Source organism: Pseudonaja textilis, chromosome 1 (genome assembly GCF_049901715.1).
Source record: "Pseudonaja textilis isolate UNSWEBS1 chromosome 1, rPseTex1.2, whole genome shotgun sequence".
NCBI lineage: Eukaryota > Metazoa > Chordata > Lepidosauria > Squamata > Elapidae > Pseudonaja > Pseudonaja textilis.
The window spans coordinates 74,582,195-74,597,598 of record NC_141990.1 but is presented as its reverse complement, the minus strand read 5'-3'; the positions used below and the strand labels follow the sequence as shown (position 1 = coordinate 74,597,598).

Sequence of the window (15,404 nt, the reverse complement as noted above, 5' to 3'; positions counted from 1 at the left end):
TGAAAGAAGAAAATAAAAAGAGCTTAAAATATAAATAAGCTACCCTGTATAGAATCCATAGAAAACTGACAGCAGAAAAAGATCCAGTGGTCCATCAAGTCTGCCCTTTAAAACTTTTGTTTTTGCTTTCTTTTTATTTATTTAATTAATTGATTATTTATTCTATTATATATTTTTTAAAATTTTGGCAGATGATAGATACATGTTTATCCCAAGCATGATTAAACTCAACTGCTGATGGAAATTGGTTCCAAACTTCGACTACTCCTTCTGTGAAGTAATACTTTCTAATTCCATTGTGTTCTGACCCAGCCTTCACGAACCCCACTCAATAGCCTACTCATGAGGAGAAACCCCTTTTTATTTAGAAAGGCAGGAATACACAGCATTCCCTGACAGAGCTCCAGGTCACACATCCTTAGGTGATTCGTAAGCCATAGCAGTCTCCCTGCAGGGAGACTCAATTAGCATTTCAAGGTGATATTCAGCAGGTTCTGACCAGTTCTGGAGAACCAGTAGAGAAAATTTTAAGTAGTTCGGAGAACTGGCAAATGCCACCTCTGACTGGAGATTTTACAGTATCCTTCCCCTCCCACACCCACCAAGCCAGAGCCACATAACCGGTAGTAAAAAAAAATAATGAATCCCACCACTGCTTCAATCCCAACAAAAAGCATCCTGATCAACCTGGATAGTGGCAAGGAAATCCTGGGAAGGAATCCACCGGAGCGAACTCTTCTAGAGCATGGGCGGTTGTCTCCGACAACCTCACCTCCCACACCCCTCCTCCTTATATCCCAGCCAGGGGCTTGTTAACATTTCTTTTTTTCCCAGGATAGCTGGGCCTCAGTCCTGCGTTGGTCTCCTCTCCACACTTCTCTGCACATACACACATCTGGGACAGGCGCCAGCTGTTCCTCCCCCTCACTCAGCTCAGGCCCCCAAAACAGCTGTTTCTCCACCTGAGCCTGAGTAGATGGGCCCTACTCTGCATCTGGCTCTGATACTTCCTGCTCCTCAGAGCCTTCCACAGGCCCCAATAGTAATCCAGGCACCCACTCCATCTCCTCTGACTCCTCTAAACACAGTCCTTACCTGTGAGGTGAGGACCATCTGGTCCTCACCTTTTAAAGCTTCCATAACTCCCTTTTTGCACCTGGTAATCCCTTAATTTTGGGTAGAGTCAGGGTGTCTGGAAGGAGCTGAGCATTTACCAACGAGATGCCCTTCCTGATACCATGCAGAGTTCTCAGTAAATATTTTTTCTTTGCACCCTGGGGGAGAAACATCAGTTGCTACCTAGGATTGAACTCTCCATCTTCTGAGTAGGAGGCGAACGTCTTCACCACTAGGCCATCATACCACTTACTTTTAGAGCTTCCATAATAAAAAATTAGGTATTTTTCAGGCTCTAAAAATTGGCTTGCTCCACATTAGTAATCCAGTAGGAAATCTGTTTGTATAGGTAGTCCTAGCAATTTCTATTGCTACACAAAGCAGCTGCCAAGGGAGTCATGCCTGATTTTACAAGCTTTTTGCCATGGCAAAATCACTGCAGGAGTTAAGTGAATCGGGCAGTTCTTAAGCAAATCCAGCTTCCTCCATTGACTTTGCTTATCAGATGCCAGTTGGGAAGATCACAGACAATGATCACATGACCTGCAGCCATTGTAAATGGCACATCCATTTGCCAAGTGCCGAAATATTGACGATGTGTCCATGGGGATGATGCAATGGTAGTAAGAGCAAGGATCAGTTATAACTCACTTTTTTGCAGTACCATTATAGCTTCAAGTGGATGCTAAACAAATGGTTGTAAGTCAAGGACTACCTGTACTATTATTCTCTAACCCTCCCCTCCTCCCATGTGAGCCAATGTATTCTTTAAGTGAGTATTTGTTTGGTTTTCTTTACTTGATGTTATTTACCTCATGTTTTGTACATTACCTACTCTGTAAACTACCAAAAATCACTTTGTGATTGAAGTGGCCCTCAGTCAACAAATACAATAAATAAATAAAATATGAAAGTGCATTTGTCTAAATGTCTTGCAGTGCTCTCACAATTAAGAAGGCTAGCTTGTTGCTTGTCTATAATCACTTTCACCTGAATGATCTTGAATTTTTTGTAGTTACAAAACACTGCAGTAGTAGCAGTACTATTCTTTAAACCTCATATGAAAGGGGGCAGGGGGAATCCCAAAGATTTGAATTCACTGATATCACCACAGACATTGCAAATCAGATAAGTTCTTCCCCTACAATATTGAGGATCAACACCTGAACACTAGCAAATATGCTTTGGGTGATGAATACTTGTGTCAATCAATTTTAAAACCCCACTACTGAGTATTCAATTAAGACCTGTAGATTAAGATCAGGATTCATAATCTCTTATCTACTTCTCTCAGCATTTCATGTTGAGCAAACAAATCAAGCATGCATTTCAGGTTTATATTATTTCTTTGTCATGTATATGCATGAGTAGACTCATGAACCTATTGTTAAAAAACAGACTTTTTTCTAAGCAGATATTCAACAGTCGCTATTCTGATTCAATTTTAACTCAGTTTTTCTGTCCTTCTCCTTCTCATTTTCTATCATTCCAGTCTCATTACCTCCATTCATTATTGTCACCTAACTGAATATTTTTCCTGAATCATATTTATATTTATACATTTCTTCAGAATGTACATTTTCCCCAGAATTCATTTCTTTTTTCTCTATTACCAGAGCTTCAATATGCAACTACACACCAACCTATGGATTCCTATTTATGGACCTACCCTATATACACCCTATAAGCATTTATTCAATGTATAAATCAATGTTATGTCATACAATCGAAGGCAGTTGTAAAGTACTGGCCTGATATTTGAAATAGGAAAAATAGATCTTGCTTGTAAATTTTAATGATGAGTTTGGGTCATAGCCTAATGGCCAAGAGTAGCCCTCTTGGTGGTATCACCCAATATGGAGCATTCTCTCAGAAAAGCATGCTGCCTCACTCCCCCTGCCACCAATACTTCGTTTAAGCAACAAAAAAATTCAAAGATTCTAATCTATGGGGATAGGTTAAACACCTGTCATGCACAATTAAGTTATAATGTTTTTTAAATTATGTAATTCTATATTTACTAGGCTTGTCTATAAGAATAATTGAAAAGAGATTTCATTGCCAATACATAAAAGTATTGAACAGAAATATGCTGAGAGTTTCAAATAGTTCAATATAAATAAAATAATTCTAGCGAAATGATAAGTAATTAATCATGTCAGGAAAATGATAATTTAATGCAATATTGATTATGAATGAAGGCAAATATACGTGCCAGAATGTGTGGTGTGATAGAAGTTTCTGGAGGATTGGCTCCAGCCCAAATCCGACAGCTCAGACTACTAAACCTCTGGTCCTGATGACCAAGCTGGATCAGATCCTGCAATGTTGATTACTATGAGATCACGTAGGGAAAGCCTAGTTGAGCTTCTGTTGTGAAAAGCAGAAATCTCCAACTCCTATATCCAAAGTCCTCTGTGTCTATATAATATGGATCTGCTTCAGGGGAAACTGTTTGATAGTTCCTTTACCTATCTTTATCTCACCCTACATCCTCTTCTTGATTCTGATGTGAGAGATACTCCCCTACTTCGACTTCTCAAAGTCGAAGCTAGATTCTCTACAAAAATTGGGGGAGAAATACATAATGCAACCTGCTGGTTATGTAGCATAGGTCCATGTGACTACAACATTCAGATCCTCCTGGCCTTTGGGAGAAAATCATCATCATCATCTCCTTTCCTTAATTTTGGCATACAACTTCGCTTTTTCTAAAAGGATCAGAACTTCTCTGTATCCAGCAAAAAGAAAGGGCTTGTGGAAAAACTGATTCTGCATATTAGGGATCGCCAACCTTTTGGACCTCAGGGACCACCAAACTCATAATTTTAAATCCCAGGGACCACTAATATGAATTTTGACTGACGGAGGCTTGCTGATGTTGGTGGGAGAGAGAGGGATCTGATCTACCCTCTCTCTCTCTCTCTCTCTCACACACACACACACACACGCGCGCACACACACACACGCACACACAGAGGCAGAGGTGGGATTCAAATTTCTTAACAATTGGTTCTGTGGGCATGGCCTAATTTGTGGGTGTGGCTTGGTGGTCATGTGACTGGCTGGGCATGGCTTGTATGTAAATATTATAAATATTTATGTAAATATTGAATTTTTTATTAAAAAAGAGCAACTTTTACCCAAAATCAGGCAAAGCAGGCAGGCAGATTGAGTTGCTCACAGAATCACAGATTCATTCAGAGATCTATCTTTCTGCCATTGACTACCTGCATGGAATAATAGAAGCTTCAGTCCTAAGGAAGGTTCAACTGTGCTTAAACGCAGAGCCGAAGATCTAAAGATTAGCTAGAAAGCAAGAAAGGCAACGATTTCCTGCTTTCTAGCTAATCTAAATCTCCCAGCACAGCAGAACAGCTGATGGTTGTGGGGGGGGGGGGAGGAAAAATAGCAACTTAGCAGGCAAGTTTGCCAGGTAAGGAGTGAGTGGACGGAGAGCATTTCAGCGGGCTATGTGGGTGGCACAGCCTTGTGTTCCCATGCAGCCTGAATTAATTGCTCTGGGGGTGACATTTTTCTGTGGACCACCAAAATTTTCTCGTGGACCACCAGTTGGCAACCACTGCTGTATATGACCCAACACACATAGCTCTTTTTCTCAAAAAGATGTAGATAGTATGCCTGAGATGGGTGAAATATATATGGGCCCAGCCTGATAATCTAATAGAGTGTATTATGATGAATAAAACTTCATACCAGCTTAATATTATGCTTGTATATTGCTAATATCTGTTAATAAGGCTTATGATAAAGTTGGCATCATATTTGAATGCTTATGTGTGCTTTATTTATTCTTGAAGTAAGAAGGAGTGAACTTTAGGTCACCTAAAACAAATGATATGTTTAGTTTATACCAAGTAAGCTCTGGCAGACAAACAACAGATTCTAACTTGGAACCAAAGATGATTTGCATCAACTGAAATATGCTTTTCTTCCTGAAACCTAGTCTGAAGGAATTTTGGAACCTTCTCCCTCACATGAGAACCATCGTAATACAAAATTCTAAAGATGGTCTCTGAGAAGTGATTTTTTAGGGGTATATGCGAGACTAGTCGAAAGGAGATGCCCCAAAGGAACATTGGGCATATGAAATTCAACTTAGTTCCTTTGATTTTATTCACCAGAAATATTAACAATCCCTGTTATTTGCAATTCTATTCTATAAATACTAAAAAATCTCTAGGTGGCACTGTCTTGTGCAAAGAATCAACTAATATTTACCCAATACATACCCAAAGCATGAAGTGCTAATTATATGGGTGTTAATGGTGATAGGAAAATTTGAGAAGAATTAAATTTACAGGAAGGCAGATTCCAAGTAAATATTAAATACAACTTCAGAATATCATCAACAGTTTGGCAATGGAGCCAATTACTCAGTCAAACAGAGAATCTCCTTCTCAAGATATGTTCCTGTAGAAGCTATTAAAAAAAATGGGATGGAGATACTTTGGTTGGATTCTTCAATGAGTAGAGAGTAATTTAGCCCAAATCTTGCATAAAGATGAAGAGCTAAAAGAGGCCGCACTATTTGTTAGCCAACACACTATAACCCAGTGATGGCTAACCTTTTCCATGTTGTGTGCCAAAAGTGCGCTCGTGTGCATGCGCTTGAGCTTGCGTGCCTGCACCCATGGTGCAATGTGTGCAACCCCCCTGCCCCCTGCGCATACACATGCGACCTCCCCATGCTGCACACCTTTGCGCATGCATATGCCATGCCCCCTGCACATCTGTGCACATCTCTCCACACATGCGCGGCAGATACCCAACAATCAACTGGCTGGCAGGGGGCACGCATGCATGCACAGTGGGGCTCTTCCGGGCGACCTCTCAGGTGCCAGCAGAAATGGCTCTGCGTGCCACTTTCACCACGCGTGCCTATGGTTCGCCATCACGGCTGTAACCTATCAGTACTGTATCTCAGTGCTTATAATGAATACGCTGCTTTTAGATCCAGGACTAGAAGTGAGTTTACAACAAGGTGCATCTGCAATACAGATTGATTTAATATGACAATTTGGTAGATTTTTAAAAGAAATCATTGCAGAGGATTTTTTAAAAATATACAAAGAAGAAAACTGTTTCAATAGTTTAATTCATCAACTACAGTTTTTACAAAACTAAGCGGCCTAGAATAGTTATCCCCTGTGAAACTTCGTGCAATATATTACACAAAACACCCTGGAAAGAAGATTATTTCTATAAATTACAGTTTTCCACATTTATACTTACATTATTGCATTCTCCCAGGAAATATAATGCAAACCCATCAGCCTTCGTAGCTGCCAAAACAACCATTTTAAAAAGTTAAAAAATGATGTATGTTCTATTTCTGAACAGAGTACTTTCCGATTAGCCCAAGTATATATTTTAAATATTAAAACTCTACATAAAACATTAAACACGAAGAACTGTGTAAAATAACAAAAAAATAAATCATCTAAATAAATTGGAACATCAATATCAATGTTTAAATATCAATAAGTAGTCAATAAAATTACACAAAAAAAATGTTAAAGAGAAAAGTTACTTTTAAAACAAAATAAATGTTTAAATCTATGTAAGCTAAATACTGACATATTTTAGTAATTAAATAATTTATTCACTAGAAACTGAAAAATACAAGTCCTATATTCTGTATTACCCAAAAAAGTGGAATGCTAGAGCAACTTAAGAAAAATATTTTCCAATCAAATTTGTTGCTCCAGACATGTTTACCCCATTACTTCCTGTTAATAGCTTGCAGCTCATTTCCTGCTTTGAATTCCAACTTTGTTGGATCCAGAAGTCATTGCTACCTCATTAGTATAATCAATAATGAAATCTTAACTCTGATGTAATCACTCAGGAAACAGACTCAGTGAATAAATACACAACATCCATTCCTTAACAACAGAATCTAATAACCAGCACTGTACTAAAAGGTGTTTAAAATGGAAAGATAAGGAAAAACAGGAAATATTCATCTAAAACCATCTGATTTCTACATATAAAGGATAAATGCAAACTAACTATTGATTATGTCAAAAATTAAGTTTATGTTTTCACACATACACTTTTTTTCACTACAGTGAAACCTCAGTTTAGTAAAACTGGATGCATTAATCTTTGTATGTAATTCTTTGTCCCAATTCATTCATGTAATTATATAATTACATAAATTATATAAATTGATGCAAATAATTTAATGTAACTTAATATGTGTCATTTATTAAATGCCATTATTACACTAATCAGGCAAATTATCATTATTATGTTATTCTGTATGTAACAGAATCCTATTCCTCCAATTAGTCTATTAGATTGTATATTAATTTGTACCAAATTAAGAAAATAAAAATGATTTCATGATTATACAGTGTAATAAGATTCAGTATCTTTAATTCACTTTAACTTTTTATTCATTCAAATGATTCATAAACTTGTATGCCATCAATTCCAGTTGACTCATGATGGTAAAGTATTAAAATCATCAGTGATTCATATAACACTATAAATAATAAAACATCCACAATAAATATAAAACATTACACCAGTACTCCCTAACTTACTAATTGAGTTGCTGAGTTTTGTCCTATTTTCTTGCTAAGTTTTTAAGTGAAGCATGGCAGTTGTTAAGTTAGTAATAGCAATAGCACTTAGACTTGTATACCGCTTCACGGTGCTTTATAGCAAGGGTCGCCAACCTTTTAGGCCTCAAGGACCACACTCATAATTTTAAATCCCACGGACCACTAATATGAATTTTGACTGACGATGGCTTCCTGACATTGGTGGGAAAGTCGGTCCCTTATTCCAGAGCTGTGGTACTCACAGGACTGGCCCTTTGGTCATCCCAGAACAGCTGCTCCTCCACCCAGGTGCACCAGCCTGCCATGGACTAGAGGAGCTGCTCTGGGATGACCAAAGGGCCAGTCCTGTGACTACTGCAGCTCTGGAATATGGGACCGACTTTCCCACCAACATCAGCAAGCCACCCTTGGCAGATTTCCCTCCCCCGCCATTGGTCTTACCTTCCAGTTCCAGCTCATGTGGCTCTACTCAAGGTTTCACTCCACTGAAGAGTTGGGGGCCAGCAGGTGTGTGGGCCATGTGGGTGGCACAGCCTTGTGTTCCTGCACAGCCTGGATTTGGGGGGAGTGCTTTGGGGGAGACATTTCTCTGCAGACCACCAAAATTTTCTCATAGACCACCAGTGATCCCAGGCCCACTGGTTGGCAACCACTGCTTTATAGCCCTCCCTAAGCAGTTTAGCATATTGCCCCAACAATCTGGTCCTCATTTTACCCCCCTCAGAAGGCTGGAAGGATGACTCAACCTGAGTAACATTGTTGTTAAGGGAATCTGGCTTCCCCATTGAATTTGCTTGTCAGAAGATGGCAAAAGGTGATCACATGACCCTGAGACACTACAAACATCATAAATATGTATCAATTGCCAAGAGTCTGAATTTGACCATAGGGATGCTGCAATGGTCATCAGTGTGAAAAGTGTGTGCTCCTGGACGCTGAATCTGAGTTCCCCAGGCTCAACCTGCCATCTGCAAATGGTGTAGGGTCTCCTACTTCGGCAGGGACTGGACTAGATGACCTTCCAACTCTGATTATCTGTTATCTGTTATCTGTGGGTCTGGGATCTGAGTCAGACAGGTGTTCGTGAACATCACGGTAGACATGAATCTGGTCCAACTTATTCAAGGCCAAACTCCCACAAGGGTCACACATTAGATCTGGTGTTTGGATTGGGGCAGTGACATCATGATCTGGATTTGGGGCAGTAGTGGTATGCTACTGGTTCTGCCCAGATCAACTGAACTGGTAGCAAAAATTCCCACCAGTTCAGCCAAACTGTTACTAAAAAAAAAAAAGCTTCCGATGATCAGCTGAGATGAGGAAGAAGAGAAAAACGCAGGATCAGCCCTCCCACCTGCCCCTGCACCTTTCTCTCCTTTCTCCTCTCAGCTGATTGGCACTGCAGGCCTCAGCTGGTGTGCGGAAAGCTGTGCGCAAGCACGATCACCGAACCAGTAGTTGAACAGGTAGGAACCCACTGCTGATTTGCGGGGTATTAACATCAGTCCCCTGCCATGGAATGATCATTCCTTGTTAGCCCTAGAGTTCTTTCAGTGTCTCTCACCACAGGGAACCTCCTCAGGATGGGGAATGCTGCAATGGTCCTTGGACTCATGGATCTCTTAGTAGTTTTCGGTACCATTGACCATGGTACCCTCCAGGCCTTTTAATAATTTTCCCCTTAGGTGAAGCTTTATGATTATATTCTTTGAAGTTCCTCAAATGGATGCATAGATTCTAGTTCCAAATATAAAACATACTTTCCTACCTGTTTGAATGATGGTGCTCAATTCATACAAGAGCAGTTGACTGTTCCCTGCAATATCCGTCCGTTTCTCTAAATGGTTGTTTAGGTCGTACACCATTGATTCCATATCAGGATTTTGGTACTATTGGAAATAAGGATACATTTCAGAATATCCTATGAATAAATAATTATGTGGCATTTATGAGAAAAATAAGTTATTTTATAAATGCAAAGTTCCGCTGAGAAAACATTAAATGCTCAGACAAAAGAGAAAGGTGAATCACAAGAGCCTATTTTTCTAGACAGTTTATCAATATCAATTTCCTATGGACTAGTTCCAGGTTCAATCTTTTTTTTTTTTTTTCATACTGAAACCAGCTGTACAAGTTAGTCATAGTTGAATGCACTGCATACAAATTCTTCCAGATTCAATTCTCAGCATCAGAGGGCAAAGCAAGGCAATACTTTTTTTTAACAAGGTTATACCAATTGGAGTAAATAATGCTATACTGAACTCACTGAAATGTTTATTTGATTTAAGGCAGCTTCCTGTATTTCTATAAAAATATAATTATTATATTTTGGAAATGTTGATAGGTTAAAGTAGTGACTACTACATTCCATAGAAAATAAAAAGAATCTGATCATGAATGAAGGCAAAATATATGTTCTCAAGACAATATTGCAGGATACAACCTGGGTCGGACACCAGAAGTTTTGTCTTCCAAGCTTTTGGATTTGTGTTGGAGCCCATCTTCAGGAAACGTCTCTCTAGGCTAGAGAAAAATTTCCTGAAGATGGGTTCCAGCACGAGTCCAAAAGTTTGGAATCCCAAATTGGATCCTGATAACATTGGATACATCGTGTCTATCCAACAAACTATTTTCTTCCTACTACAGAATTGAGAAAGGATCAGCTGGGTGTATACTTTCCATCTCAATTCTGCTATTGTTCTGCACATTAAAAGTTAAGAGACGAATAACCCAGAGCCATTCCTTTTGGGACCACAACTGCTTCCAGGAGCAAGTTTTGGGAAGTTTTGTGCCTTTAAATATTGAAAGAGATTGTGTAATCGGTAATTTCCAAACCCAGGTAAATTACACAAAATTGGATGAAAGTGGTTTTTTTATTTCTTTTTTTGTGGGGGGGAATGATATACCAACCATCATCAAGTACAACAGAGACATTTAAATTGTCTTATAGCAGGGGTGTCAAACTCACGTCATCATTGCTGTGTCATATGACGTATCGGGACTTTTCCCCCCTTTGGTAAAGTGGGTGTGGTGTGGGTACGTGATATATCCGGCCCATGAGCCACGAGTTTGACTGCCTTGACCACATGTACCCTTTCCACATGTACAGGCAGTCCTCAACTAACAAGCAGTCACTTAACGAGAACTGAGGCATAATACTATAGTACTTACCCTGCTGACATTCTTAGGAACTGAATCATCTGTTGGAAAAGGAAGAAAATAAATGGATACTCTTAATACATTTTATTAAATCATTTCAGAGAATAGGAAAAGAACCAGTTTCTATTTTTTTTCAAAAAAAAAAAATCTAAGTTGTGCAATTATTCTGACACTTTCTTCCCATATTTAACAAAAAATTGAAACAGAAGATTTTCAGCTCCTATTTTAATTGCATGTGTTCCTTTACTTTATAGCATTAACTAAAGAATAAAAGTCTATTTGATTAATTGGTAAATCTAATTTATTATGCAGCGTACTCCTTCACATGTCAAGTAGTTGACAGATCCTTAAAACATATCCAGTCTCAACCAGTTTAACATGAGTAAAGATACTTAGAAACTACTGTAACTGTACATCCTACTGAATTGTTCTCTTCGAATTCTGATAAAAATATTAGCATTTCTTTTGGTAAGAAGAAACAGTAGTTTACCAGTAGAGTTTGAAAATTAGTTTTCGTAAGATTATTATTTAAATGTTGATCATAATTAGTTCATGCTGACTACAGAAGCAGAGGCAGAAGCATATGAAACAACTCAGCAGTTGCAGTGCTTTATCACCCCACTCTACTAGACATAGCTATAAAATTTGCATTCCTGTTTGTCTCAGATTTTGGTGCTATCTGATTCAATGTTCACTAGATTGCAGACAAAACCATATAAAAGCTACAAACAGAAGCTGCATTTGTAGGGTGCACTAAAGATGTATTTTCTCATAAATTCACGCTTCTCTCTTTTGGTCTCTCTTTTTAACCGCATTGGAATTAATCCAGCACTTAATCCAGACCATGACAATAGATTCAATAAGATCCAATAAATTTAAATGCAGTTTATACAAGAGTGAGAAATTGATACTAAGTCATTTTGCCATTTGGGATTATAAGATTCAATATATTCTGGAAAGATCTGCACTTCCTTTAAGAAATAGAGCTTTTAGAGTAAGAGTGCTTTTTTGGCTATTTTTGGCTATATTTTTATGACTTTTCTTTGATGATAAAGAACACTTTTAATTGGTTTTAGCTAGGAAACCTTGATTAGAGAAATGCTGCCTTCAGAACTATAAGTTTTGCAAGTTTCTACTTACATTAATGCAATGTATTATAAATGAACTGCCTGTGAATCTGGGTTAACAACTTGCTGCACAGGATGTGTATTCTTAAAGAAACCAAGAATTACAATTATATTGCATACGGTTATATTGTATGTCTCAAATCTCTTCTAGATCCATTTCACAATCCCATAGGGCACTTCAAATAGTGGTCACAGCAACTGAAGGACTACCTATACCAAATATTGCTACCTGTGTCCTGAGATTGTGAACTGAGTCTCTTATTTCCTTTGAAAAGTATTAATATGGAATAAAATAATTAAAACTTTTATTCCTGGTATTTTACTAATAAATAATTAAGTGAAACCTAAACCAAACTGGATGAGTAGTCAGTTCTGCTCATGTTTCTTTCACCATCTCTAAAACATTTGTTTCTCATGAGTAATATGTCTGTCCAACTTTTCAATCCATCTTTTCAATCACATTGTTTTGTAGTTCTAGTTTAGACTAATTCTGATCCTTTTGAACAAAAATTGAGAAATTTCATGATTTCTTTTGGATTCAATATAGCAGAATATTCAGAGGAAAGGGAGTTTTAACATCACAATTCACCTTCCTCTTTTCTGAGTTCAGCAGTTTAAGACTGCAGTTACATTGACATCACAAAGTGAATATTAACTGTACATTTTATATAGCATTTAGATTTTTATTTGAACAATAATAATTTCTACCAACATTCTAATAATATAGAGTATAAAATAATCAACCTATCAGCTCATATTTCTCTTTAAGTAAGAAGTCCAAACTTGACATATTTGGGACTTCTGTAAATGTTAAGATATTTGAGTGAATTATACAAGATAATTTTCTTCTGGATATTGATAGGAAAAGTCACATTCATACCACAAGCTCACTATTTATGTAAGGAGTAAGGAGTTTTTGGACTTTTAATTATTCACTATGATTGGCACTATGACTGCCTAAGATAAAAAAAAATCATTTTGCATTTCATACATGTATCTATAACAAAGGATTAAAAACTGGATTATATATTCCAGGAAATAACACAGCTTTTTGCATAAGAGTATTATGAATTTGTATAATAATATTTCATAATGTCTAGTTTATCTAGAATAAAAAATACCAAGAATGTGAAAAACTGAAGAGTTTATGGGTTGTAATGTAATATTGTACTGAATGTGTCCGATTTCAGGCAGACTGCAAATGCAAAACTCTGCACTTGTATACATTACAGATAATGTTGTCATGCCATTGAAATTGCTTGCCAAGTCCATAGGTTATGTTGCTTTATTTGTCTTTTGAATTTTATAGGAAAACTGCCAAATGAAAATATGTGCACAGTTCATGTGCATTAGAAAGAAGTTTGTGCTATATATAAAATGAAAAGTGTATTCTGTTCTATAAACCCAACAAATACATTGTGACTCAGAGGTTTGCCCATATCCTGCTTAACTGAAATGCAGTACACCAAACCAGAAACCCAGTCCCTCGATTTTTCTGTACTGTTTTCAGTCTTACTCTTAGTCTCACATCTCCACTGTTCCATTTCTTTGTCCTCATGCAAAATCTACACACAGATCAAAATGCTGCAGATACAATATGGTAAAATAGGGCTGACATAAAGGGCATGACTTTATCTTTAGTGACCATATAAAAAGTTAAAAGTTTAAATGGTTAAAAATAGTTTTACAATTCTCTTCAATTTAGTCTTTCAAAGAGAATTATTAAATTATTCAAATGAGGTAGAAGAGATTATAACGTGGTTAGAATGGTAGCATGGACGCACAGAACTCTGAGCAAAGAAAGATGAATTTGTCCATAGTCTTTCTGGGCCATTATAATGCTAAGGATTACCTAGCTATATTTTGATCAAGACAAATATTTTCAGACAGAACATAACTGAAAAGTTTCTTAGTGCAACATTTATCAATATTGTACAACTCCAATAGGTTAGTTCAGCTCCAGTAGGTTAAACTCAAGGACTGGGGGCCAGATCCAGGACTGGCCTGTGGTGCCACTGCCAGCAAAAATGGAACTTGGAAGGGCCGTGTGCTCCGTTTTTGCTGCCAGCGTGTTGCAGGTCATCCCAGCCAAAAAGAGCTCAGGAACCTGTTTTCACTGGCAGAGCTCTCGGGTCACCACAGGCATCCCTGACATGAGTGACATCAAGCTAGCCATACCCACCCTGGCCAGGCCCATCCAAGCCCCTCGAGGTCAAACATAACCCTGATGCAGTCCTCAATGAAATCAAGTTTGATACCCCTGAGTTAGTTGGTTCTGGGTCTTATTTGGCAGATTGTGTACACAGACATTGTAAACAGTCTGAATCAATTCACTATAGAATTCAAGTTATTTCATTCAGTGACAGTTCATTCAGGTTACAGTCTGTGACAGCTCATGCTGGTTACAATCTGCCATCTATCACCCTGGTCCATTGTGCATTGATAAAGAGCCATGGTGATGCAGTGGTTAGAGTGCAATATTGCAGGCTAATTCTGCTGACTGTCAGCAGTTCGACCCTCACCAGCTCAAAGCTGACACAGCCTTCCATCCTCCTGAGGTCGGTAAAATGAGGGCCCTTATTGTTTTGTTCAATATGCTGACTCTGTATACTACTTAGAGAGGGCTGTAAAGCACTGTGAATCTGTATATAAGTCTAAGTGCTATTGCTATTGTTAAATATGAGGGCTATCCACAAAATAGATTACATTTTCGTCTGTAGCAAGAAGGGGCGGAGCTAGCATGGCCATCTTTGGTCTGTGCGTCTGCCGCTCAGTCTGCATCTAGTCGTGCTAGTGGGAGGTTTGTATCATTGCCCGTTATTTCACAGCAAATGTTTGAAATGTGTGTTGCAATTGAAAATCCCGCGAGTTGTGAGGTGCGATCAGTGATAAGGTTTTTGTTGGCAAAAAACCATAAACCGATTGAAATTTTTCAGCAACTGTGTGAAGTGTACGGGGACAACATCATCACTGAAGGTGGAGTGCGCCAATGGTACATTAAGTTTAAAAATGGCTGAACTAACATTCATGGTGAACAGCGGAGTGGATGTCCGAGCATCGTGACTGATGAACTGGTCGTGAAAGTCGATGACAAGATTCGTGAAAACCGCAGTTTCACAGTAACGGAACTTTCGCTTAGTTTTCCACAAATTTCACGCAGTTTGTTGCCTGAAATTGTTACACAAAAGCTAGGCCACCACAAATTTTATGCAAGATGGGTGCCAAAAATCCTGACAGAAAACCACAAGTCAGCGTATGGCCGCATCATTGACATTTCTGTACTCTTACGACAAAGATGGAGATTCATTTCTTGATCGAATCATAACTGGAGACGAGACTTGGGTCAAACATGTGAACAGCGAGACCAAATTGCAGTCTATGGAGTGGGGGCACATAATTTCCCCCC

At 38.3% G+C, this 15,404-nt stretch overlaps 1 protein-coding gene across 4 annotated transcripts in view; it reads right to left on the bottom strand.

Annotated features, from left to right (window-relative positions):
- The window catches only part of PDE10A (phosphodiesterase 10A), a 131,798-nt gene that overhangs the window by 52,358 nt on the left and 64,036 nt on the right, over window positions 1-15,404 (bottom strand). For all 4 annotated transcript variants that reach the window (XM_087938509.1, XM_087938523.1, XM_087938513.1 and 1 more), the window contains exons 3-5: window positions 10,884-10,912; window positions 9,481-9,601; window positions 6,373-6,422 (exon numbers count right to left, since the gene is read on the bottom strand). In XM_087938509.1, coding sequence (XP_087794635.1) covers window positions 6,373-6,422; window positions 9,481-9,601; window positions 10,884-10,912 — 200 coding nt within the window. The remainder of the gene's footprint in view (window positions 1-6,372; window positions 6,423-9,480; window positions 9,602-10,883; window positions 10,913-15,404) is intronic.